The sequence below is a fragment of the Leucopleurus acutus genome (assembly GCF_964270905.1).
Source record: "Leucopleurus acutus genome assembly, chromosome: X".
Lineage (NCBI taxonomy): Eukaryota > Metazoa > Chordata > Mammalia > Artiodactyla > Delphinidae > Leucopleurus > Leucopleurus acutus.
This window is the reverse complement of record NC_139148.1, coordinates 41,268,102-41,291,851: the sequence shown is the minus strand read 5'-3', so window position 1 is coordinate 41,291,851 and position 23,750 is coordinate 41,268,102. Positions and strand designations below refer to the sequence as shown.

Genomic DNA, 23,750 nt, shown 5'->3' with positions numbered 1-23,750 from the left:
AAGAGGCTTTTCCTTTACAGATGTTCTCAGCCAAATATTTTCATCAGAACTGCAAAGTGTGCACAAACACTGGCATTCCTCAGTCAAGCAGAGCTGTTGAGGCCCCTCTGCAGCAGGGAAGTTGAACTAAGGACACCACAGGCATTCCTAGCACTGGGAACCATGATGCTAAAGGCCTGTCCAGGGTCTGAGTGCTTCGGTCCAGGTGGGAAGAGATGTGCCCCAAGGACATAAGCCACAGTGACCAAGCCCTGGCCAACTGGTTGCCATAACTTTTCCCTTCACAGAGGGGGGACAAGGTTAGAGAAGTTAAAGGACTTGCTCAAACACTGCTCTTAACTACCTCTCAAAATCAATATGGCAGGGAGTTAGGAGCTAGAGATGGAGAAAGTGAATTTGAACCCACCTCCAGTGAAGTCACAAGGACCTAGGTACCTGCTCTCCACAGCTTCACTACTGCCTCCATTTCTTCCTAAGCAGGAAGGGCAGGAGGAAGACATGACAGTTCCCACATTTTCTCTGCCCAGGAAGCTGGCAGCTGGGGTGAGGCTGAGCCCTTTTGGTTACTATCTGAACCAGACAGCTCCAGAAAGTCCCTTCTTTCCCTGGAACCAGCAGCTATGTCACATCTGGGTTTACAACGCTTTATTAGTATTCAGGTTCCAAACAAGGTAGGAAGCAGCGGCAAGAGGGTTCAGGTAGAGGGACGAAGAGTGAACACCAGGCTTGGGTAGCTGGGCCGATGACAGAGGCCAAATGGGAGCCCTGGGCTGGAAGGGGTCTGGAGAGGGGGCCTGGGGTCAGTCTGTAGGAGAGGATAGGGGTCAGCGGATGGTGTATCGTACATATGGGACCTCAACGTCCTCGCCACTCTCGTCGTTGCAGCACAGCTCAAGCACCAGGGCCCGCACATGGCGGCCCAGCTTTCGCTTCGACACACGGCTTACGATCTCTGTCATCCTGGGGGCGGGGGAGCAGAGGGTCAGGGAGGCAAAAAGTAAGTGAAGAGGGGCAGGTAGCTGAGGGCAGAGGAGGTGAAGGGCAGTGAGCAGGAGTGGGACAGCTGCCAAGTTGAGGGTCCCCACTACCCAACTCACGGCTGATCCAACCGTTCCTTGAGCTTGGCGGCCGGCATGAAGAAGGAGTAGAGCATAGACACACCCTGGGACAGCATGGTGATCTCCAGCTTATGCTCTGTCTGGAGGAGAAGGGGGAGGACAGCAGTGTCACGGGGGTGGACAGGCCAGCCAGTCACCTGCACACTCCGCCCCCAGTGGGGTGAGAGAGAGAAAGGGGTCTCACCTTGAAGTAGTCAAGGAACTGTTTGAGGGTCATCTCCTCACCATTAGACTGCAGCCCCTGTACCTCAAAGCGATCCCACAATGTCCACTCTTGGTTATAGTACTGTGGGACAAGGAGCAGGCCAATGGGATGGGGGCCACCAGAGGGCGCAGCCCCATCAGTCTCCCCCTCCACTCATGCAGACATGCTAAGTCAGATCACAAGCCTCTTCTGTCCAAAACTTTCTCATGGCTTTTGTCTTGCCTTGAGTAAAGAATGAAACCCTTATGATAATGGAGATAAGGCCTTAAGTCATTGGAATCCTATTCTCTTCTCCTCATTTCCTATCCCCTCATCCTTTCACTCACTCTGTTCTAACGACTTCTTCCTCAAACATCCCAGGCACACTCCTACCTCAATATCCCCGCAGAGACTGGCCCCTCTGTCTGGAATGCCTTCCCGGCAAATCCTTCATGGCCTGTCTCCTCACCTCCTCCAAGTCTGGACTCACATGTCATCTTCTCCGTAAGGCCACTCCTGATTATCCCACAGCTAAAATCCCAAACCCATCCCTTCACCACCTGGTACTCTCAAGTTCTCCTTATCCTGTTCTTTTTTTGGGGTTCCAAAATCATTTATTGTGTTACTCTATTTCAGGAATATAACCTTAGCACCTGTAAGAGTACCTAGCATGCAGTAGGTGCTCAGTAAATATCTGAGTGAATGACGAAGCAAGCAAAAGCATTTCACATACTAAGCACCCAATAAATTTTGGGTGCTACTATTGTGCAGTTATTAATCATAATCTACTATTCAAATATCTTTTCTGAGGTTTTCCACAAGCAGAATCAGACCGGTACTTAGCACATAGAAAATACTGAAAAAAAAAAATATGGGGCTTCCCTGGCGGCGCAGTGGTTGAGAGTCCGCCTGCCAATGCAAGGGACACGGGTTCGTGCCCTGGTCCGGGAGGATCCCACATGCTGCGGAGCGGCTAGGCCTGTGAGCCATGGCCGCTGGGCCTGCGAGCCATGGCCACTGGGCCTGCGAGCCCAGAGCCTGTGCTCCGCAACGGGAGAGGCCACAACAGTGAGAGGCCTGCGTACCGCAAAAAAAAAAAAAAAAAAAATATATATATATATATATATATATATATATGATGAATGAATAAATGAACAAGGGGGTAAACAAAAGGAACAGGTACACACTGACAGAAACCCTCTCCTGGTGACAGGCTATGAAGCAAACTAGAGCCAGCTCTACAGAGCAACACCCACCCACAAATCCACTTCCCCTGATGCAGGCCCTCACCTGATGACGGGGTGCTGCAAGGGGTTCGGAGAAGCCAAAGAAAGGCAGGGCCAAATTGAGGAAACCATTCTTATAGGAGTCAAGCTGTCGGTGCCCCTGCACCACCTTGTACAGCTCTAGACACACAAGGCCAACCACGGCTGCTGTGGTCGTGGCAATGGCTGGGATGATCTTTCCTGCAATCAGCTTGCTCTGTGAGGAAGGAAAGGATCAAGGAAGGAAGTTAAGGGTAGAAGAAGCTCATATACTACAGAAGGGATAGAATGTGGGCAACTGCAGCCTGGGAGGGGGTGAAACGTCAAGTCTAGATTTGCCTCACCTTGTGCCGGTCTGCAGGGGGAATGTCATAGTTCTCTGCCCGGAGGTTGGATGCAGCCACAATGAAATCCATATGGAAGTTGCTGTCATCATCCTTTTATGAGTGAGAGGTTAAGGGAGGAGGGTGGGGAGACAATAAGGAGAGGATCAGAGGAGGAAGAGGATTCCTGGCCTCCGGAGACACAAGTATCCTCCACTGCAATTACCTGCTGGGCTCTCAGATCACAAAGCATGGCTGGGAACATCTATTCGTTCAGGGCCCCATAGTAGGCCTGTGATCCAATCCCACAAAGGCCTGGGGCTGCCTCTAGATCCCCAGAACCTGTTCTGTCCTGCCCATCTGTGCTTAGCCCATCCCCACTGCCTGCCCAGGGCCCCCACCCAGCACCTTCTCGAAGTCAATGGGGTACATCTTGAACCCAGGGAGCTTTTCTGGACTGGGCAGTATGGCCTTGAGCTCCTCCAGACGACTGTCATCTGCAGGGAGAGAGGAACACCGTCAACCCTTTAGACCCCAGGCCAGGGTCTAAGGTAGAAACAGGAGCCCAGGTGGGGCAAAAGGTGTTTAGGTAGATAAAGGATTTGAAAAGGAAAGACATCCTGGGAGGGAGGAGGAGCAATGGGGAGAGAGAGAGCAGGACAACAGAGTACAAACCTGAATAAGACAGGGGACAGGGGGCAGGTATATCAAGAGAGAGGTATCTCTAGAGACTCTAAGGAACTGAAAATGAAGACATTAGGAGAAAGTGGGGATGGACAGATCAGGATGGGAGAGCTGTAGATCTCAGGAAGAATGATGCAGAGAGAGGTGGGGAGACATAAGAGGATACAGGGGAAAAAGGCAGGGGAAGATACATAGAGGGGAAGTTGGGAGAAATATGCAGATGTGGATATTGAGGTTAAGATACTGGGGGAAAGAATATATGAAGAGTGGAGAATAGGGGCATATACAGAGGATGAGATAGGTGAGAAAAAATTTTATACACATGATAGATACATCTTATATATACCCTATATATGCTGTGTATGTGTGTGTGTGTGTGTATATATACACACACACACAAAGTTTATATATATTTTACATAGACCTTGCATGTGTTTTATATATATTACACACAGATACATACGTATGCATGTATATGAGGAACAAGATGGAGGAAATACACAGAGAGGAACATGACAGATATATATTTGGGGAGGAAGATGGGGACATGGGAGAAAATAAAAACAGCCACATTCGTTCATTTGTATGTTGTGTATGGCTGCTTTTGTGCTTCAACTGCAGAGGTGATTAACTGCAGACACTATATGGCCTGCAAAGCCTAGAAGAGTCACTGTTTGGCCCTTACCCCTGATATACAGCATGAGCTGGGGGAAAGAGATGGAGAGAGATGGGGAACTGGGGCAGAGATATGGAGAGGGAGATGAGGAAAACTGTGGAGAGCAATACCATGGCAAAGATGCACACAGAGGAACATGGCGGTGGGAAGATGGGGCAGATACCAAGGGAGCAAGACCATTGGCGGAAATCACACCCTCCAGATAAACAGATCAAGAAGAAACAGAGAAAAGTTGTTCTTTCCAAGGGAAACACACACAGAGCAAGAGAAACAAACAGCTAGTTCTCCTGAGGGCCAGGGAGTGGGGAGGAGGAGGCAGGAGGGATAGAATTTAACCCAACCGACCCTCATTTCAGAGCAAGGGAGGCTCAAAGGAAGGTGTGGGGAAGCCTTAGGCCAGGGGTTGCAGAGCAGTGTCAGGGGCAGAGAAGGCTGGACTGGGCAGGGGACAAGTTGGGGTGGTGACTCCTGGCCGACTGGCCAAACATCCTCACCAACAGAGGCATTGGCGCTCTGTAGCTCCTGGTCAGAGACATGGATCTTGACGCCGGACTTGGGGGTAAACTCGGGGACCTGCACAAACTGTAGGAGCGCTGCCACAGCATCTCGGTCCTGAGAGCCTGTCAGCCCATAGGTCTGGGCAAACAGGTTGGCAGCAGCCATCACGTAGTCCAGATGCAGAGGCTAGGAGAAGGCAGGGTCCAGAAGGGTGAGCACGTCCACCCTCACCTGGGGAGTCTCGGCCTCCTTCCCACCCACGCACCCTCCACCTGACCCTAGGAGACCCCAAGGAGGAGACTTACATTGTTGACATCAAAGGTGAGCGGGTGTGGACAGCGTTTGGGCCCAGACCAGAATGGAGCTCCCGAGCTTGTGAGCTAAGGAAGTAGAGAGAATTTTGAGGAGCAGGACCTGAGATTGGAGTCCTCTCTAACAATCCTAACTTCTCACCTTGGGCCTGGATGTGCCCTGACTCACTATTCCTGGCTGGGCACGCGCAGGGGGCTAGAATAGATCATGAACAACCTAGACTGTAGGGTCCTGTAGATGGAAGTGCTGATGCCAGGCTGAATGAAACAGGGGCACCTCACTGAAAAAAACTCCTGGCACTCACTCTGTGCTAGCCACACAGCCATTTAACAAACTCTTATGAATTGCTAGGCACTGTACTAAGCTAATATTAATAAATCCTCACAAAAACCCTCATGAGGTAGATTACTGTTATCTCTACTGATGAGGAAACTGAAGTACAGAGAGAAGGTATGTGACTTGCCCAAATGAAAATGGAGCTGGGATTTGAACCCCCACTGATTCCTGAGCTCTTAACTCCAAAATCTCTCCACTATGATCCTTACAGTCCTGGGAGGTGGGTGAGTCAGCCCACACCACAGGTAAGGGAAACAGAAGCGAAGTCTCTTGCTCAAAGGAAAGGGGACAGCAAAAACAGGTCGAGTTTAATCATTCGTGTGAGACCCCCATGCTTGGGGCATCTGCCACAACTGGACTAATGACCGAAAGGAGCCACACGGAGAACGCACAGCAGGCTCCTGTTTCTGGGAAACGCATCCCACCAAATGGACCTGGCAAGTGGGCGTTACCTGGTCGGGAGGGAAGTTGTGCAGCAGCTGCCGGATGTTGTTAGAGTACTGGGTGTGCCAGTGGTGGCAGGCCCAGGCCACACAGTCGGCCCAGGTACATGGCCGCTGCAGCACCAGGCTGCGCTGCACGGCCTCCAGCACCTCCAGGGGTTGGGTGCCCGCCAGCCGCAGGGTCCGCTCCACAAACTTGGGGTCTCTATCAGGAATTGGAGGGGTCAAAAGGGCAGGATTACACAGCGGCCCCAAGCGTGGGCTCCAGGGCAACCCCACTTTCTCCACGGAAAGCTAGTCCTGACCCCCAGTGGAATGAGGCCCCAACATTCACTGACTCACTTGAGAAGTGTGCCTGGTGCTGGGTGTAACACTGGTGAGGAAAGCAGACAGGATGCTCTGGCTGGAGGGCAGTGGGTGGGGTGAGGGGGCATTTGGTTACTTACGTGAGGTACTGGTTGACGTTTTCTGCCGGCTGCTTGAAGAGGCCTTCAAACTCATCTCTAGCCCACTGCAGACAGAGCAAACAGATTACAGGGGGCGATGGTTGACAAAATGGGCTTCTGGAGGCATTAGAAAGACCATCAGTGAACAAATCAAACAGGATGAACAAAGCTGCTCTGGCAGAAGGTAAGCCCCGCAATCACTGTTCCCAACCTTCCCCACTCCACCCGCCCCCAGCACCTCAATTTGAAAAACCAATGAACTTGATCTGGACAGCAGTTACACTAGTGAATGCGTGAAAAAAATTTAGTTCTGTGTACCTTACGTGAGGTATGTCATGCCTCAATAAAAAAGAAATAATTCAGTTACGTGTATTTTTAAATTACATTACATATTTAAAATTACGGTCCTATACAGGCCCTGAGGACTCAGCAGCAAACTGGACAGAGGCTCTGCCCTCTGAGAATTCCTAGAACAGTAAGTGCTGGCACTGGTGAGGGGGTTTGGAGGATATAGATGTCAGAGATCAAAACCAGCTCCGCTACACAGTATCTAGCTTTGCGACTTCAGGGACACACAGTGACACTTAACTCTGTGCCCTCCTTTCCAAAACAGATACTGTAACAGTAGTATGTACCTCACGGGTTGCCAAGTATGTATATATTTAAAGTTTATTTAAAACAGCACCAGATACATAGTGAATGCTAAATGCTTTACAACCCCATAAAGTATATACTACTGTCACCTCCATTTCATCAAGGCATGGAGAGGCTAAGTCCAAGGTCACTCATGGCCTAGTGAGTCTGTGGTGGGTGCACAAATACAAAGACACCCAGTCTGGAACTGCAGGGGCAGAAGGGAAAGTGATAGAGGGAACTGTTTTTTCCCCCCTCCCTATTTTGTTCCCACCGCCCCATACTTTTACTAAACGTTCTGAATGGTTTGCTCTCAAAGACTGTACTAAGAATCATCTGATAACACAATGGTTATCCTTAGGTTCTGGTCTGTAGGCCTAGGTGCTGGACAACCTAGATATGTTCGCTTTGTAAAAAACTCAGCCAGATAATATGTGCACTGCTCTGTATTCTGTATGTATATGCATCACGCAAACAAAATCAACCTGGAAAACCAGCTATTAAACCCATTTTGAGCAACAGCAGGGGAAACCTGAATATGGACTGAGTATTAGAGACAAATAAGTAACTAGGAGAGACAGTAAGAATTACCATTAACTTTGTTCAGCACGAAGGTGGTGTTTTGGTTAGACACGGCAGTTCTTACCTGGGGGCAGTTCTCACCTGGGAGAGATCTTGCCCCCAGGGGACATCCAGCAATGTCTGAAGACATTTTTAGTTGCCACAAATGGAAGGGGGTGCTACTGGCATCTAGTGGGTAGGAGCCAGGGATTCTGCTAAACATCCTACAGTGCTCAGGATGCCCCCATGATAAAGAGATATCGGGCCCCAACTGTCACCAGTGCTGAAGTTGAGACCCTGTTATGTGCGAATACATCCTCCCTTCGAAGAAGCAGAGGGAGTGAAGCATTGTGATGGCCACAATATACTTCACCAAAACAAGAAAAAGTCACATGAATCTATGAAGAGAATGTGGCAAAACGTTAACAAATGTTAAATCTAAGAGTATTTGAGTGTTCCCCACGCTATTCTCTGTATCTGTCTAAATGCTGAAAAGTTTTCAAAACAAAAGTTAAAAAATGGCTTCCCTGGTGGCACAGTGGTTGAGAGTCCACCTGCCAATGCAGGGGACACGGGTTCGTGCCCCGGTCCGGGAAGATCCCACATGCCGCGGAGCGGCTGGGCCTGTGAGCCACGGCCACTGAGCCTGCGTGTCCAGAGCCTGTGCTCTGCAATGGGAGAGGCCACAACAGTGAGAGGCCCCCGTACCACAAAAAAAAAAAAAAAAAAGTTTTTAAAAAAAGAATGAATCATTCTAGAAACCAAGGTTGCAAGATAGAAAGTAAGAGAGAAAGGTTTAAAGAAAAAGCACAGGGGCCAGTGGCCGCGAGGCCGGGTGCCTGACCCCTGCCCTCTCCCCCATGCTGATCACCTGCAGGGTGTGCTCGATGGCATTGGGGAAGTTCTTCAGTGTGCAGATGGGGATGGACTTTTCAGGCGGGTCCTGGCTGGAGCTGTATGATTCTGTCAGGAAGGGGATCACCACCTGCACATTGCCCTTGGTGCCCAGTGTGCCTGACTCCAGCAGTGGCTTACGGTAGTACACGCAGCGGCGGTCCATGTACATGCCTGGGGGGCGGGAGGGGTCACAACAAAACGTGAGTGCCAAGAAATGGACATCAGGAGAATGGAAGACAGGCACCTCCAAGATACACACACACACACACACACAGACGCACGCAAGTTGGCCCCTGACCTCCTCTCCCGCCTCCAAACTCACGGGCATCCACATTATCCAGGGCGTTGGCCACACCATCCAGGTTTTGGAAGAAATCGTCATCATAGATGCGCTCAGTGTCAGGGCCTACACGGTTCTGGTGGCTTGTCACTCGGATGTGCGGATTCATCTGGCGCACAGCTGCAGCAGCTGTGTCAGACTTTAACTTCTGGGGGGGGCACGGGTAGGAATGGGGGAACAGAACTCAGTTATTCATGCATGCACCAGCGAACCTCCACAGAGCTGTCCTCCTGAAGGCTGGCTTATTTAATGCTGGGAAGAACCAAGCCCTGAGTTCAGGAGGCTCCCTGGTTTGGCAGGAGACAGTTCGTGACAGTTCCACATGGCTAGGGCTGTGGCGGATATGGCAGGGGCTCAGTGAAAAGGGAAGCAGTGCACAGACAGAGGCTGGAGACGATAGGCCAGCCACTTGTTCTTCTGCCTACCCAACTTCTATTGTTCTTGCAGTTAATGGCACCCAGGGCTGGGGAACATTCCCCCAAACAAAACAGAATCTTAGCACACAGACAAGGAGGATCCTTTCAAAGTCCAAATCAGGTCATGTCCCTCCTCTGCTGAAAACCCTCCCTTGGCTCCCACCTCCACTGAAGGCAAAATGAGTTGGCCCCCGTTTCCTCTAGCTCATCTCCTATTACCCTCCCACCTCAGGATCTTGGCCTGGAGCACTCTTCCCCAGAAGAAGGGACTCTATTCCCTCATGCCCTCCAAGTTGGCAGAAATGAGCCCTTCCTTAACCACTGTAATCAAAACTGCAAACCAATCTCCCTGGCCTGCCCACTTCCCTCATCTTGTTTTTGTTGTTTCCTCTGCACAGCACTTATGGACGTTAACTATAAACTTCGCTATTGTACTGTGCTGTTTACTGTCTGTCCCCGTCCACTAAAATCTTTGTTTCCTTGGTGTACCTAGAACAGAACTTACTCAATAACTACTTGGTGAATAAATGAATGAACAAAAGGGGAATCGATCCTGGCCAGGCAACAATGACACTGTCCCCTACAGAAGGCTTCCTAACTAGATCACCATATAACCCAGCTTCTATCTGTGCAGAGAAGAGTGAACCTAGCACAAGTACTCTCCTAGGAAAGAGGCCTGCTGGCCAGGTTGGCCCTTGGCTGCAGTCTGGGAACCTGGATTTCTGGAGGGTTCTTGCCATTCAGTACCTGGTAAGGGCTTCTCACTGTGCCTAGACTGCTTATGCAAACCCTGTGGTTTATGCTGAACTCCTGCTCTCCTTCTGGGAGTCTGGAATTTGGGGACATTACCAGCAGAAGGTGCCTACGTGACCAGACCACAGTAAAAACCCTGGGTACTGTGTCTCTAACGAGCTTCCCTGGTTGGCAACATTTCACGTGCTGTTGCAACTCGCTACTAGGGGAATTACGCATGTCCTGTGCGACTCCACTGGGAGAGGAGTCTTGGAAACTTGTGCCTGGTCTCCCCCAGACTTCACCCCATGAGCCACTTCCCTTTGCTGATTTTGTTACGCATCCTTTTGCCGGAAGAAATCGTTAACTGTGAGTACAACTACATGCTGAGTACTGCTGAGTCCTAGGGGACTAGTGAATCATTGAACTTGGGACCCCCAACACACTGTCCCAACCAGCACTCATAAGAAGTCAAGGAAAAAGAAAAAAAAAAAAGGAGATAAAAAACGGTAGATTCGATGGAAGGGTACTCAATGTTTGTTGAACGAGTGACAGAGAGAAGGTGAAGGAAAGAAAAAGGTGGTAAAGCCCCTTTTCCAAGAATGAGAACAAAAGAGGAAAACAAGATGACAAAGTCCCACCTCCTACCCCCACCACTCTCACCGTGACGTCCCAGGGCCGGAACAGAAACTGTCTGTTCAGATTTGACTTCTCAATGGTGTCCATGTCTGTGATGACAATTTCTCCGCCCTCCCCACAGCCCAGCCCAATCATGGCAAAGTTCTTGAGCAGTTCACAGCCAATGGCCCCTGCGCCCACCTAGAAGACAGCCAAGAAGAGAGAAAGAGGCTAGTCAGGATGATGCAGGTCAGTGTGAAGTCACTCATCACTCCTCACTCTCACTCCCCTTGAAGATAGCAAGAGAGGGGAGAGGTGGGTCTAGTGCCACATCCTCAAGTGCCAGGGCTATGAGAAATAACCCAGGCATCTGAGGGAGGAGGCACAAGATGGTGGAAACAGAAGGACACACCAGGCTTTCCCTCAAGATAAAAGAAAATGGCAAAAGTCATGCGGTAGAGATATAAGAACCAAAGACCCGCCCTCAGGAGGCAGAAGGAGACCCCTTAAGAGGTAGCCAGAGGCCACAGGAGATGAAGAAAGTGGCTGTCCCAGTGGATCACTCACCAGGAAGTACTTCTGCTTGCCCAACTTCTCTTGCAGGTGTGAGCCAAATACAGCTACCTGCCCATCATAACGGTTCTGGCGCTGAGGAATGCAGAGGGAGAAGGGTCACAGAAAGGCCTCACCAGAAATGCCCCCAATGACATCTCCCCCAGGGCCCCACTCACATACCGGGAGGCACTTGTCCTCCGTGAGGGCCTCTTTGTCCTCGGGGAGACACTCCAGTGCATCAAAGTACAGCCACTGCATGATGGGCATAAACTTCCCGGAGCAAGCCTGGGGATTGGGCAGGACAGGGCAAGTGGTCAGTGGTTAACTGGGGCCTGACACAGAAGGACAAGCGATGGAATCAGGGAGGTGTCTGGCCCAACCCAACCCTGTCCTTCTCCACCTGTGCTGACCTTCATGACCTCCTGGGCAGCTAGACCCCCGATGAAGGCATTTATCGGTGCCAGATCCCCAGCAGCCACATATGCCAGCTTTCGGATGAGGTCCTCATCCAGGCTGTCCTGCTGCACCGCTGGCAGGGCTCGAGCATTCACAGCCCGGGCCAAGGTCACCAGCTCTGTGGCATCCTCCTGGTGGGGCAGAAGGAACCAAGAGCATGCCTGTGAGGCCACTGTGGGGGGTGGGGGGCTAGGTAGAGAGGCACTGTGGGCCTTCGATGCCAAGGTCATCTGCCCTGGCTGGCTCACCCACCTACCCACCTCATTGCGGGGCCGAGGGGGCCGGCCATGCTGAGCACAGAACTGGTGCAGGGCCTGGAACCCAATGTGCAGCTGGGCGGGGTGGGAAAACTTGGCAAAGTCCGTCATCACAAAGTCAGGCTCTGCCAGGGAGGCCAGCAAGGATTTCTGTGGGGGGCGGAGCATCAGAACCAGAAGAGAAGAATGGAGAACATGGAAATGCCTGGCACCACCCCCAGAGCCCACTACTCCCCACACTCACAAAGCTGATCTTCTTGGGTACTTTGACCTGGCTGACGATGCCTCCACGGATATAATCAGAGAAGTTGGAGGTGTCACAGATGCTAAAGGTGTAAGGACCTAGGGTAGACAGGGAAACTGTCAGGCTACCTACCCTTCCTAAAACCCACAACACCCACAAGATGAGGAAAAATCCATCCCTGACCCAGCCCAGACATCAGGAGTAATCGATTCCACTCGAACTTCAGAAACCATCTACCGTCTCGCCCAGCTCAGAGCCCATGGGACCCTGTGTCCCTGACCCCAAGTCTACACTAGAAGACATTCTCTGCTCCCTGTCCGAATCCAGTCAGACATGAGTGGATCCTCTGATCTGCTTTGTTCAAACACCAGAGACCTTTTCCCCCTCAATGTAGATACCAGGAGCCTCTTCTAGGAACAGCTCAAACACGAGACAGCACTTCTCCCCCATGTCCCCAGCTCTGGGTGGACCCCAGGGGACTCTGTCTCTGGTTCATCTCAGACACCCAGGATGTGTCTCCCCTCACGCAGAGTCCAGGGAAACACCTCCTATCTCCCATGATTCCCCATGGCCCTAGCTCACCCAGGACTTTGATTTCCATGGGCTGACTTCCATTGAGTTCAATCATGCCCTGTACTTCCGAAAAGGAGACAAAGTCGCCACTCTCAAAGCCATGCCGGGCCTCATCCAGACAGGTAACCACACCGGGGTTGTCCTGGTTAAAGGAGGAGTACCTCAGAGGCAGGCCCAGGGTACCGGGAGCAGACAGGAAGGCCTGCCGCCCATCTGCCTGCCAGGATCCCTGAGGCTGCCCTCCTCACCTTGGTGACCATAGAAACCATAGCACTGAGCGGCTGCTCCCCATTGGAATCTGTGAGGATCATTTTCTCTCCAAAGTCACAGAAGAGCTGCCTGTAGAGGGAGGCAACAGGGCTGATGCTCGAGTCCCATGCGCTCAGGGACCCCACGTGTCCCTCAAGATGCAGCAAGTACTTGCTGAGCAAATTCAGCCCATCACTGCTGGGAATCAGATGGCACTCATGCTACACGGGGTGAGGTAAAGACACAACATCCAAAACCCAAGGGGCTGAGGGGGGCTGAGGGCAGTCAGAGGTTGGGGGTCTTTTCCTGGGCATGGCAGGGGTCAGGGGAAAAGGGTGGGGGCACTCACCCAAACAGGCCCCGTGTGTCTGCTACCACCAGCTTGATGCCAAAGCTGTGACAGAACTCACCCACCCGCAGCTGGTCCTCCAGGGGGGTGTTGGTGAGGACCACCACCTGTGGAGAGATGGCAGCTCAGGCGAGGGCCCAGCACCAGGGGAAAGGGGAAAGGGGGAGATGGTGGAGGAAGGCTGGTGCGAGGCCTCAGGTAGTCCTTAAGGCTTTGCTGGTTCAGCTCTCTATCACAAATACAAAGTATCTACCATGTATCAGATTCAGCCCAGGTGAAACTCAGTGAAGAGAAATGTGAATCCCTAAACTATGGCAGGCAAGGTAAAGAGGCAGCTGGGAAGACAGAGTTTGGACAACAGCTGATTCCTTCATTTGCCAACACCCACTGCTGCCTGCCTACAACCCTGCCATGCCCTGCGAGACACAGAAGTAAAACTTCATCCTCAGCCAAAGTCTGAGCTCACTCCTACCACACCCACTTGCTCCCAATTCTCAGGACAACACCTGCTCAGCCATGATCCTTGGGACTTAGCTCTCTGCCTGAATGTCCACCCATTCCATCAGGGTGAGCTCCCATAGCTACATCAGGGTTCGGCAGCAGTGTCCTGGCTTGCTGGGACACCCCAGGGCACAATCTCAGCTCCCACAGCTCCTCTTTCCAGCCCAGGGTTTTTATTTAATAAAAAACCAGCTGCTATTCTAAGTGCTTAGCCCTCACAAAATCTTTATGAAGTCGGCATTATTACCATTCCCATGTCTACAAACAGACAAAAGGCAGGCACAGGAGACTCAGTGACCTGCCCAAGGTCACACCAGTACAATGAGAGACTTGTGCCAAGGCGGTTTGGCTCCAGTCTGTGCACTATGCTGTCCTGTCTGCTGGCTCACATCTTCCCCCTGAAGAGGTAGGTCCAGCGTCTAAAGCCTGCTCGCATCCCCTAGTTGCAGCCTCAGCATGAAACCTGGCACCCGGGCTAGTCCATTAAATATTGATCATATGAATAAACCAGAGATGGGCTCTGAGAGAACTGGGCAGGAGGTCGGGCGGTGGCCCAAGGTACCTGGAAGCCACTGAGGAAGTCCTCTACGAGGGGTCCAGTATAGGCGCTGACAGGCACATAGCTGTTGAGCTCAGCCAGGTGGGGCTGGGAAACCTCAGCCCGGTTTTTCCCAATGTCCTCCTCCCGCAGGTAGAACTGCAAAGGGGAATGAGGAAAGAAATGAACTGGCTGTGTAGCCTGGGGGATGGGGTCTCAGCAGAGAAGGGCGATGGGAAGAGGTACCTGTGAGGAGAGGTCGGCCCACTGGGCAGTGCCCTGGTCATGCAGAGTGACAGCCTTGACCCCACCAAGGATGATGTTCTTGGCAATCTCCACGCCCAGGCCCCGCAGGCCTGATACCAGTACGCTGGACGTCTGGAGCCGCTTCATTGCCTCATGGCCTAACACATACCTGCCAGGTTAGGGGGTGTCTCAGGTCAGGGCCAGGCCCTTCTGACCCTATCCACTCAGTGCCCCCTCCCACCTCACAGTCCAACCTCGGCCCCACTTACAGCTGCCGGGAGTAAAGTCCCTCATCTATGTCTGCTTCACTGCCGTTCTTCGCCATTCCCTAGAGATGGAGGGGAAGAACAGGTTCAGGGAGACATGCAGGAGGAGGGGAGGGACAGATGGGACAGCGATACAGAAGACTTTCCCACCCACCACCCCGCCTGCCAGTCTCCAGGAAGAAGACACTCACGTTGGTTGGCACCGAGGGCACTTTGGACAACACGGAGTGGGCAGGGGAACAGTTAGAACCCGGCTTTGGATCAGGCCCGGACACGCAACGTTTCTTGGACAGCGGCGAGCTGGACATCTGGAAGGAAAAAAGAGATCAGAGATGAGCCTAGGGCATGTGGGTGTTCCTGTTGGTTAGTGGTGATTGTGGGGAAAGGGAAGACGTAAGGGCTAATATCCCCATTTTACAGAAGAGGAGACAGGTACAGCGAGGTGAGGTGACTTGCCCAGGGTCACACAGCTGTCAGAGCTAAGATCTGAACCCAGGTGGTCTGGCTTGCAATCCATGCTGCTAACCACTAGGTCATTCGCCTTTCTCCCCAGCCCAGCATAATGAGGGAGAGACTCCAATACTGTGGGGGGAAAGGAGTGACAAGAATGTACTTGTCAGGAAGTCAGAGAAAGGATGTAGCTTCAGGTCAGACCCTGGCACTCCTTGACAGTCATCATTTAACCCCTATGGCCTCGGTTCCCTTGCCTGTAAAACAGGGGTGAGAAGAGCACTTACCTACCCCATGGAGCTGTTGATGTGACGAGATATAACACAGACCAAAAAGCCTGGTACAGAACAGGTAGGCAATAGCAAGCAGCCCTCCTCTCCCTTAACTCTAGTGACAGGGGTTTGAGAGGGAAACGCGGCTTGGACATCCATCAGGGTGGCATGATGGCAGGAGATATTGTGCTGAGAACTCAGTTCCCAGGGGGGCTCACGGAGAAGAGTTTCACAAAATCCAATCTGCTTCCCACCACCCCCAGCTCTGGGAGGGGAAAACACCCAGGGCTAATAAAAGAGGTCGCAGGGAGAGAGAAAACACATACTTCCCAAGCCCTGTCTGAGTGTGGAGTCCCTAAAACAGATCAACAATAATGATAAACGAATATTTATTAGGAGTCCTCCCTGGGCCAAATGTCAAACACAGATCACTTTATGATCTGTGCCTCACTCTGTCCTCAGGGCACCCCTGTGGGGTTTGGACTACTATCAGTAACACTCGCAACTCACACTGGAGGAAAAGAAACTCACTCAGGGAAGTTTGGTGACTTGACCTAGGTTCCCACAAAGAGAGTGGCCAAGCTGGAACCACCCGGGGATCTGCTGACCCTGAGGCCCAGGCTGCTTCCTGATGTTATGGCGTTTCATCCCCTCAACGGTCCTGACCCTGCAAGGAAGGGCCGAATGTCCTTGCCAGACAAATGGAAAAACCTGAGCTCATGAGGACTAGGTCCCAGAGACAGAACAATGCAGGCTGCTGTGGAAGTGAAATTGGCGGGGGTGGGGTGGGGGGGTGACTGGTTCCAGACGCTGGAGACAACAGGACCCCCAATCACTCCCCCCCACCCCCAATGCTCCTCTGAGCCTCTGTTCTCCTACACTGAGCCTTTTCTGACACCCAATCACACCAAGTACCCCCACTGTACCTAAGATTCCATCTTGGCGCTTGTCACATGCTAGCACTAAGCAGGACGACAGGAGCTCTCTACCATCTACCAAGACCTTACTGCCTGTCAATCTCAGAGTAAAGGGCTTTGTATAATCCTAACAATGCCCATGAACCAGATAACCTTATACCCATGTCACAAGTAAGAAAACAAAGGCTAAGAGAACTCCAGTCACTTGCCCAGTCATGCAGCTGGTGCTGGACTGTTTGCCAATGCCTCCTGGGGGAACAGAGTCAGGACCCAGCTCAGGGCCCAGCCCACAGGGCTAAGAGATGAGGGGTGAGGGAGGGGGACCCAGGAGGCTGGCTAGGTCCAAGTCATCTAGCTGAACTGCTGGGAACGCCAAGAACCAACTTGGGTAGAAGAGGCTTGGTGAGTTAGTAGGGAGACCAAGGCAAATCATATTTTTCCATTTACTGACTTCCTGATGCGTGATAGGTATCTCATTTCCTCTGAGCCCCCCTTTTTTTCCCCCAAAGCAGGGGCAAACAGAAATATCCTCAAAGGGCTGCTAGGGAGGTTAAAAGAGTCAAGGTCTGTGGTCAGAACTCAGAGGCTTAAGGACATAAGCTCCTCCCTGGGCACCTGCAGAGGCCTCCACTACTTAGTTATCGCCTTGCCTTGTCACTGATTTGGTTGTTTGGGACACACCATCTTCCCACTTCCGAAATCAGAGATGATCCAGGGCCAGAGAGATCTCTGCTATCTGGACCTTTGACATCTGGACCCCTAATGCTGGCAACAAGGGTCTAAGCAGGTTTTGGTTGATGGTCTGAGAGTGGATTTCAATCGCAGAGATTTGGAACAGGCCAGTCTCAAGGCAAGCAGAAGGGGTCTGGGGCAGAAACCCCAGAGAGGAGCTAAGATCCTCCACCCCCAGCATAAATTCGAAACCTTTCTCTCTCAACACATGCTCAGGCCCCAATTAGAACACATATACTATCAATTGTTCAGCAAAGCTGAACTGAGGCTTAGAGAGTTTCAGAACCTGCCTGAGGTCTCCAATCTGCTGATTTTGAAGCCTGAGCATTGTCTACCACCCAAACCAGAGAAGGAGGTTTGAGGTAGGAGTCCTGGAGCAGGTCTGAGAGAGGGCAGACACAGGGTCAAGTTATCAGGATAGAGAGAAGCTAGGGCACAGGATGCTGGGGCCTGTCAAGCCTCCTAGGAGGGATTAACTGAGAGGTCCCTGGGAATATAAAAGAGTCAGGAGACGGTTGTCTGAGCCCTTGGAGGCTCAGAGGGAGATGGGAAAGGGGATGTTAGAAGCCCTGGGGGGCAGGAGGGGTGGTGCTGGGCAAGGTTGTTAAGACTCATATCTGGGTCCTTGGAAAAGGAGTTTTTACGAAAGGGCCAGGAAGTTGCACCTGAGGCCCCAGCGGCTGCACAGGGAATGGGTGGGGGACTCTGCAGTCCAAGGAGGCTGTGGGAAGACGCTGGGGTCTGGGGGTGGGGGTGTTCTCCATCAGGGGGATGCTGGGGCCCTGGGGGGTCTTCACTGGTGGCAGAGGGAAATCTTTGACCAAAAATAACTGGGACTTGCAGGGAAAAGGTGTCTCTGACATTGATGTCAGAGTCCCAGGAGGCTATGAGGGTGGATGCTGAGGCCCGGGGTGGGGTCGTGGAGGGATTTCTAATGGAGTACAAAGGTCTTGTGTTGATCTCTGATTGGTACGTGCTAGGTACTGCAGCTGCTCTGAGGAGTGGAAAGGGGAGGCTGAGCCCAGACAGTTCTGGCCCTAAAAACTTCAGTAAGCAGATACTGGCTAGGTCCCCAGGTGGGGTTGGGTTTCTCTGGGAAACCCATGTGGGACCCCATGGAGGCTCGGAGAGTAGATGCAGAGAAAGGGGTTTCCTACTCTGATGGAGAATTGGACCTGTTGTGGGAAGGGACAACTGACAATGATGTTGGGGTCCTACGAAGCTGAAAGCCTAACTGAGGATACTGGAATCCTGAAAGGCTCTGAGGGCAGATTCTTAGGCCTGATGTGAGGTTAAGGGGTCTGTGAGAGAAGCTGGAACCCCGGTTGGCTTTTGAAGGCAGAGGCTGAGTGAAGCGTGGGATTTGAGGCAAGACTCTGATGGAAGGGGCTAGGAGCCAACAGGGTCTGCAAGGGCAGATGCTGGCAGAGAGATCTCTGATGGAGGATTATATGTCCAAACAGTTCCTCCCTGGTGTCTGGTCCCCTGGGAGGCTCTGAGGGAAGATACTGGGGGTTATGAGTGTCTGATGGGGGAGATGCTGAGGCCTGCAAGAGGTACTCTCTGAAGAGAATAGTGGGACCATAAAAAAGGGTGCATTCTCTTAAAGTAAAGGAAGTCTCTAAGGGCAGATTCTAGGAATTAAAGCAGTCTTTAAAGGTGAGTGCTATGTGGAAACCTCTGAATAGAAATGCTGGCCCGGAGAGGTTTTGGAGGGAAGATGCTGGGCCAAGGTGGGTTGGGAGACCTCTGAGATGTGGGGGAGTGTTCTCTGACATGGAGGCCAAGCGCAAATGGCCTTTCACAGGGTCTAGACTCCTTCAAAGCTGAGGGCAGAGGGTGGGGGGGGGGGAGTGTGTGTGTGTGTGTGTGTGTGTGTGTGTGTGTGTGTGTGTGTGTGTGTTGGGGGGGTAGGTTCTGAAGGAAGATGCTAGAAAAGACTCTTTTAGAAATGAAGCCAAATGGACCCTCCCTGAGGTCTGGCCCCTCTTGAAAGCTGCGAGGGCAAATACTGAGGAACTAGGAGTGAATGAAGAGAGATTCTGGGGAAGGTCTTTAATGACATACACTGGTAGGAGGCTTTGACCAGGAATATCGATCCCGTAAGTCTCTACTGCTGATTGGGGGAAGTTCCGGTCTGCGATGCAAGGCTCAGGATGGGGGTCAGGTCACTGACTAGGAATGTTGGCCTGAGTCTCTAAAAGCAGATTCTGGGGGTCTGACTCTCAGGTCAGATTTTGGAGCCCGAGGGACTGGGCTGGTCCCGGATGGGAAATGTCGGCCCCGCCCCAATATCTACCCCCCCCTTCTCTCCAACGATTCCTGCGTCCGAGTCATCACCGCCCGCCCCAACGTCAGCTTAGCCCTGCGCCGACCCAAGACCCTCCAATGCTTCGCGAAGCCCCTGCCCCGGCCAAGGAACTGAGAAAGGCCATTTGTTACCAATGCCGGTTCCCCGGGTCGCGCCGCCGCCAACTCCTCTAGGAGCCGAAGCCAAGCCCGGCCGCCACCCTCCTCCTTCTCCTCCTCCTCCTCCCTGCCGCCTGGGCCGCCTAGAATCGCCGTCGCTGCCTTCTCCTCCTCAGGCCGTAGTGGTTGTGCTCGTCCCTGGGACCTCCTTACCGTCAGCCGCCGCCGACACAAGATGGCGGCCGTTGAGCCCGGGGCCGGAACAAAACCTTGGGCCCCACCCCCAGAAACCCGGATGCAGGCAGGCCGCGCCCGTTTATGAATCATGCATGACGGCCCCTGCCTGTCTGTGACTCCTTCGAAGGCGAATAGCGCCACCTGGTGGTTACTATAGCAGTAACTAGGAAAACAGGTAAAACGACATAGAGGGCACGCCCATGGAAGGTGAATAATGAATACATTGTTACAGCCAGGCTACCATGGAAACCAAGAAAGGACATCAAGTCCACACTTCCTGATCGTGAATTATGCACGAGGCCGGGTGGCTGGTTGACTAACACCCTGCAACCAGAAAGCCAATGTTAAAACATGGAAGTCACACCCCAATGCTCATGAATAATGAATGACCTTGCTGCAGCCTGTAAGCCAAGGAGACCGAGGCCACATCTTATCATGAGTAATGCATGAGGCCCGGTGGGCAAGAACAAAAGAGACAGGTCCGCCCATTACTGCATCTAATACCCAGTAAGCAGGGAAATAGGGCTAACACAGGGAAAACACACTCCCCCAGCTCATGAATAATGAATGGTGATGCTGCAGCAGCCCAACCTGGAAACTCAGAGAGGTCAAGAAAGGTCCCACCCAGTTACTCATGAATTATGCATGAGCCTGAATGGACAGATACACTCAAGACAGCCCTCTCCAGCAAGTAGGGATTATGGTCCTCCAGGCGAGGCAACTTGGTCACCCCTTCCCGTTCATGAATGATGAAAGGTGCTGCAGAACCACAGGGGAAACCCAAGAGAAGTGCAGCTGCCTCCTCCCTTAACTAACTGCACCGGGGCTGCCTTGGTCCAACCAAATCCAGGTTTACCACATACCGCTGGCAGGTGCCTCAGTTTCTACAACTGTAAAATGGGGATAGTAGTAGAACCCATCTACATCGTAAAGGCAAAATGTGTCACTGTGAAAACCAGAGAATATGAACTATGGAATGAGCTCAGAGCAGTGCTGGCACAGGGCAACGCTAAATTTTTTAAGTATTATATATTAATTTAAAGGTGATATGTAAATATATTTTATATTAATATAAAATTACTTATGGGTGAGGGTGTACCCAGCCACTAGAGAAACCCCCAACTTGGGACATTATCTAAAAAATAGTGCCTTGAAACACCCTTCCAGAATTACACTGGAAAACAGAGTGCTAAGGCCACCAATGTCCATTAAATAGGTAGGAGAGACTACCAGGTCACCAGAGATACGACTGTATACCAAAGCCCCAGGCACACGATAAGCATCCAGTACGATTCTGTCAAATAATAATAATAATAGATCACATTAGCTGATCGCCCACTATGTGGTGGTTCCTGTTGTGTGTCCTTTCCATGCACTGCACCACTGGTCTCAGGAATGCAGAGCAGGAAATCGGTTCCTTCTTGTCCTTCAGGTCTCAGCTCAAAGGTGACCTCCTTAGAGAGTTCTTAAACCCTCACAAAAATCATTTCCATCCACCGATGACTAGCTGTGTGACTTGGGACCAGGCACTTCACTTCTCTGGGCCACTGTTTCCCCACCCATAAAATGAGAACAATAGTAAACTACCTTGTGATGAAGCTTAAATGAATAAATATGTAGAAAGGTCTCAGAACAGTGCCTGGCAGGCAGTGCTACATGACTAACAGTAGTAGTAGTACCATTGAATTGGGTGGATGGGAGAGAGACATTATGACATTTGATTAAGACTACAGACTCAGGACTGTAGACTCAGACTCACTGACTGAGTAACCTTAGGCAAATTACTTAGTTTCCCGGTGTCCCAGTTTCCTCATCTATAAGATGGGACAATAATAACCTACCACCTAGAATTGTTGTGGAGATTAAACAGGTTAATAAAGTGCTAAATGAGTGTGAACTAATCTGATCATCATTATGCTCTTACTCATTTTTTCAGGCTCACAGAAAAATTTGCCAAAGATCACACAGCTGGCAAGGATCGATGGGACTTGAATCTATAGCCTTTGCTGATAATCTGGGATTACTGGGCCGTAAGGAATGAACAATGAGCGAGGCCTCGTCCCTTCGCTGAGACGCAAAATTTAAATCCTGAAACCTCTAAGGGAAAGCTAACAGCGGATCATGCAGATGAAGCCGTAAAAGCTACGCCCCTCATGAATTATGCACAATGCCCCTAGAAAAGCCACAGAAAACTCGGGGTGCTACTCACCTTTACGCTTAATAAATGAGATCTAATTTGCCCGGCAGACTGCAGAACGCCCCTTTCAGCACACCCCTTCAGCACGCTGATCCACCCCCTCGTGAATAATTCATATGCTGACACTTCCAATGGACCAGGTGCGAAAAAGGCAAAAATGGTCTTCCACAGGGCTTCCCTGGTGGCGCGGTGGTTGGGAGTCCACCTGCCGATGCAGGGGACACGGGTTCGTGCCCCGGTCCTGGAGGATCCCACATGCCGCGGAGCGGCTGGGCCCGTGAGCCATGGCCGCTGAGCCTGCGCGGCCGGAGCCTGTGCTCCGCAACGGGAGAGGCCACAGCGGTGAGAGGCCCGCGTACCGCAAAAAAAAAAAAAAAAAAAAAAAAAAAAAGGTCTTCCACAACAGCCCACCTCCTTATGAATGACGAATAAAGCCACGGTCCATGAAGGCCCCGTGGCACACTGTCCCCTCGGGAAGAACCTAGCACACTAGGTTCCGGTGTTACTTCCACAGCCTGGGCTGGGTGTTCCTGTTCCTCAAAAAACTTGTGGGCCCAGATGTGTCTAGTCTCTCCGCGGTGAGACATCATAACTGAACCAGAGGTCAAAAAGGCCATTCGATAGGTCCACATGCCATGTCGGTCCCAAACGTTCCCACCGTCACCAGAACCTTTCCTGAAACAAGCCCCCCAAAATTCCGCCCTGAGTTCAGGAACCTCAAACTTTGCCTCTACCTTGGGGAAGCACACCAAATCCTGCCTCGTGGACAGAGTATTCATACACGAACCCTAAGGGTCTCCCCAAACATCCCCCTAAACCCTGTCTCCAAGGGGTATAAACCCTGCCTCCGAGGGACGCTCCTTAAAACAGACTCCCAAGTCCCACCCCGGAGTCCCTAAACGCCACTTGCTAAGGGTCCCCTCAAAAACAGCCACCTCTAAATGCCACACCGGGCTCAGAGCCTCTAAATATGCCCATTCGGGGATCCCCGAAATTGAGCCCCCTCCCTCAAATGCTGTCCAGGGGGTTGGGGGTACCGTGCTCCAGCTCACCCCCTGCGCCGGGCGGAAGCCTCGCCTTCCTGCTGGAGATGAGCCGAAGCCACGGGGCAACGGAAGAGCGAACCACCTCCGTTGTACAAGAAGAGCCAGAGTTTCCGCGGGGCTCGGAAGCGCGGGGCCTTGGAGGGCCCCCTGTTTGGAACGTACCACAGATGCTTAGCTAGAGGGGCGCGCGCCCTTGCTTCTGCGGCGTCAGGGCCCTTGTCAGACCCAGATACCCCTATGGGTTGTGGTGGTACTTCACGAACGCGCGAGGCATGCTGGGGGTGGTAGTCCGGTCGGGCCGGCGCCTAGTGCACGTGGTGGGCATGAACGCCCAGGGTATGGGAAAATGTAAACCTGGGCTGCGGAGTTCCGGGAGCAGCCCTCTGGAGTGGGGGAGGTGTAGGAAAAGGGATCGGAACATGGGGGTACCTCCAGATGGAAAGGCACACCCATCCTACAGAGGGGAAAGCTGAGGCTCAGGTGGCCAAGGGAGTTCATTCATTTGACATTTTGGAGCTCCAGCTGTGGGCCAGGCGCCAGGGATTCTTCCTTGCCCTCACGGAGCTGACAGACTAGCGAGAGACAAGACCATAAATGTAACAAATAAGTAAAAATTATATTAGATACATGTGAATATAATATAAATTGTGTCTAATAAAATGTACATGTTAATATTACACAGTTTACATAACATGATAGCCAGTGTCAATATGTAAATAATTTACATCTGTAGGGAATTCCCTGGCGGTCCAGTGGTTAGGATTCCACGCTTTC

The 23,750-nt window shown here is 51.9% G+C and overlaps 1 protein-coding gene across 5 annotated transcripts; it reads right to left on the bottom strand.

Moving 5' to 3' along the window:
* Positions 1–636: 636 nt before the first annotated feature.
* On the bottom strand, positions 637–23,091 carry UBA1 (ubiquitin like modifier activating enzyme 1). Of its 5 annotated transcripts, none has more exons than XM_082865375.1 (26): positions 22,983–23,091; positions 14,908–15,024; positions 14,720–14,778; positions 14,451–14,619; positions 14,229–14,363; positions 13,166–13,272; positions 12,816–12,906; positions 12,577–12,709; positions 11,995–12,092; positions 11,754–11,900; positions 11,448–11,624; positions 11,218–11,322; positions 11,050–11,130; positions 10,528–10,683; positions 8,699–8,864; positions 8,351–8,547; positions 6,286–6,350; positions 5,849–6,044; positions 5,054–5,128; positions 4,745–4,934; positions 3,299–3,387; positions 2,912–3,004; positions 2,593–2,784; positions 1,303–1,404; positions 1,098–1,198; positions 637–960 (listed from the first exon to the last, which is right to left on the bottom strand). In XM_082865375.1, the coding sequence occupies exons 2-26, from the start codon at positions 15,022–15,024 to the stop codon at positions 825–827; spliced, it is 3,177 nt and encodes a 1,058-aa protein (XP_082721501.1). In that variant the 5' UTR covers positions 22,983–23,091; the 3' UTR covers positions 637–824. The 5 variants fall into 5 exon arrangements, with proteins under 5 accessions (XP_082721501.1, XP_082721504.1, XP_082721503.1 ...); XM_082865378.1 differs by having other exon boundaries at positions 22,968–22,987; XM_082865377.1 differs by lacking the exon at positions 22,983–23,091 and adding an exon at positions 21,943–21,961.
* Positions 23,092–23,750: the final 659 nt, after the last annotated feature.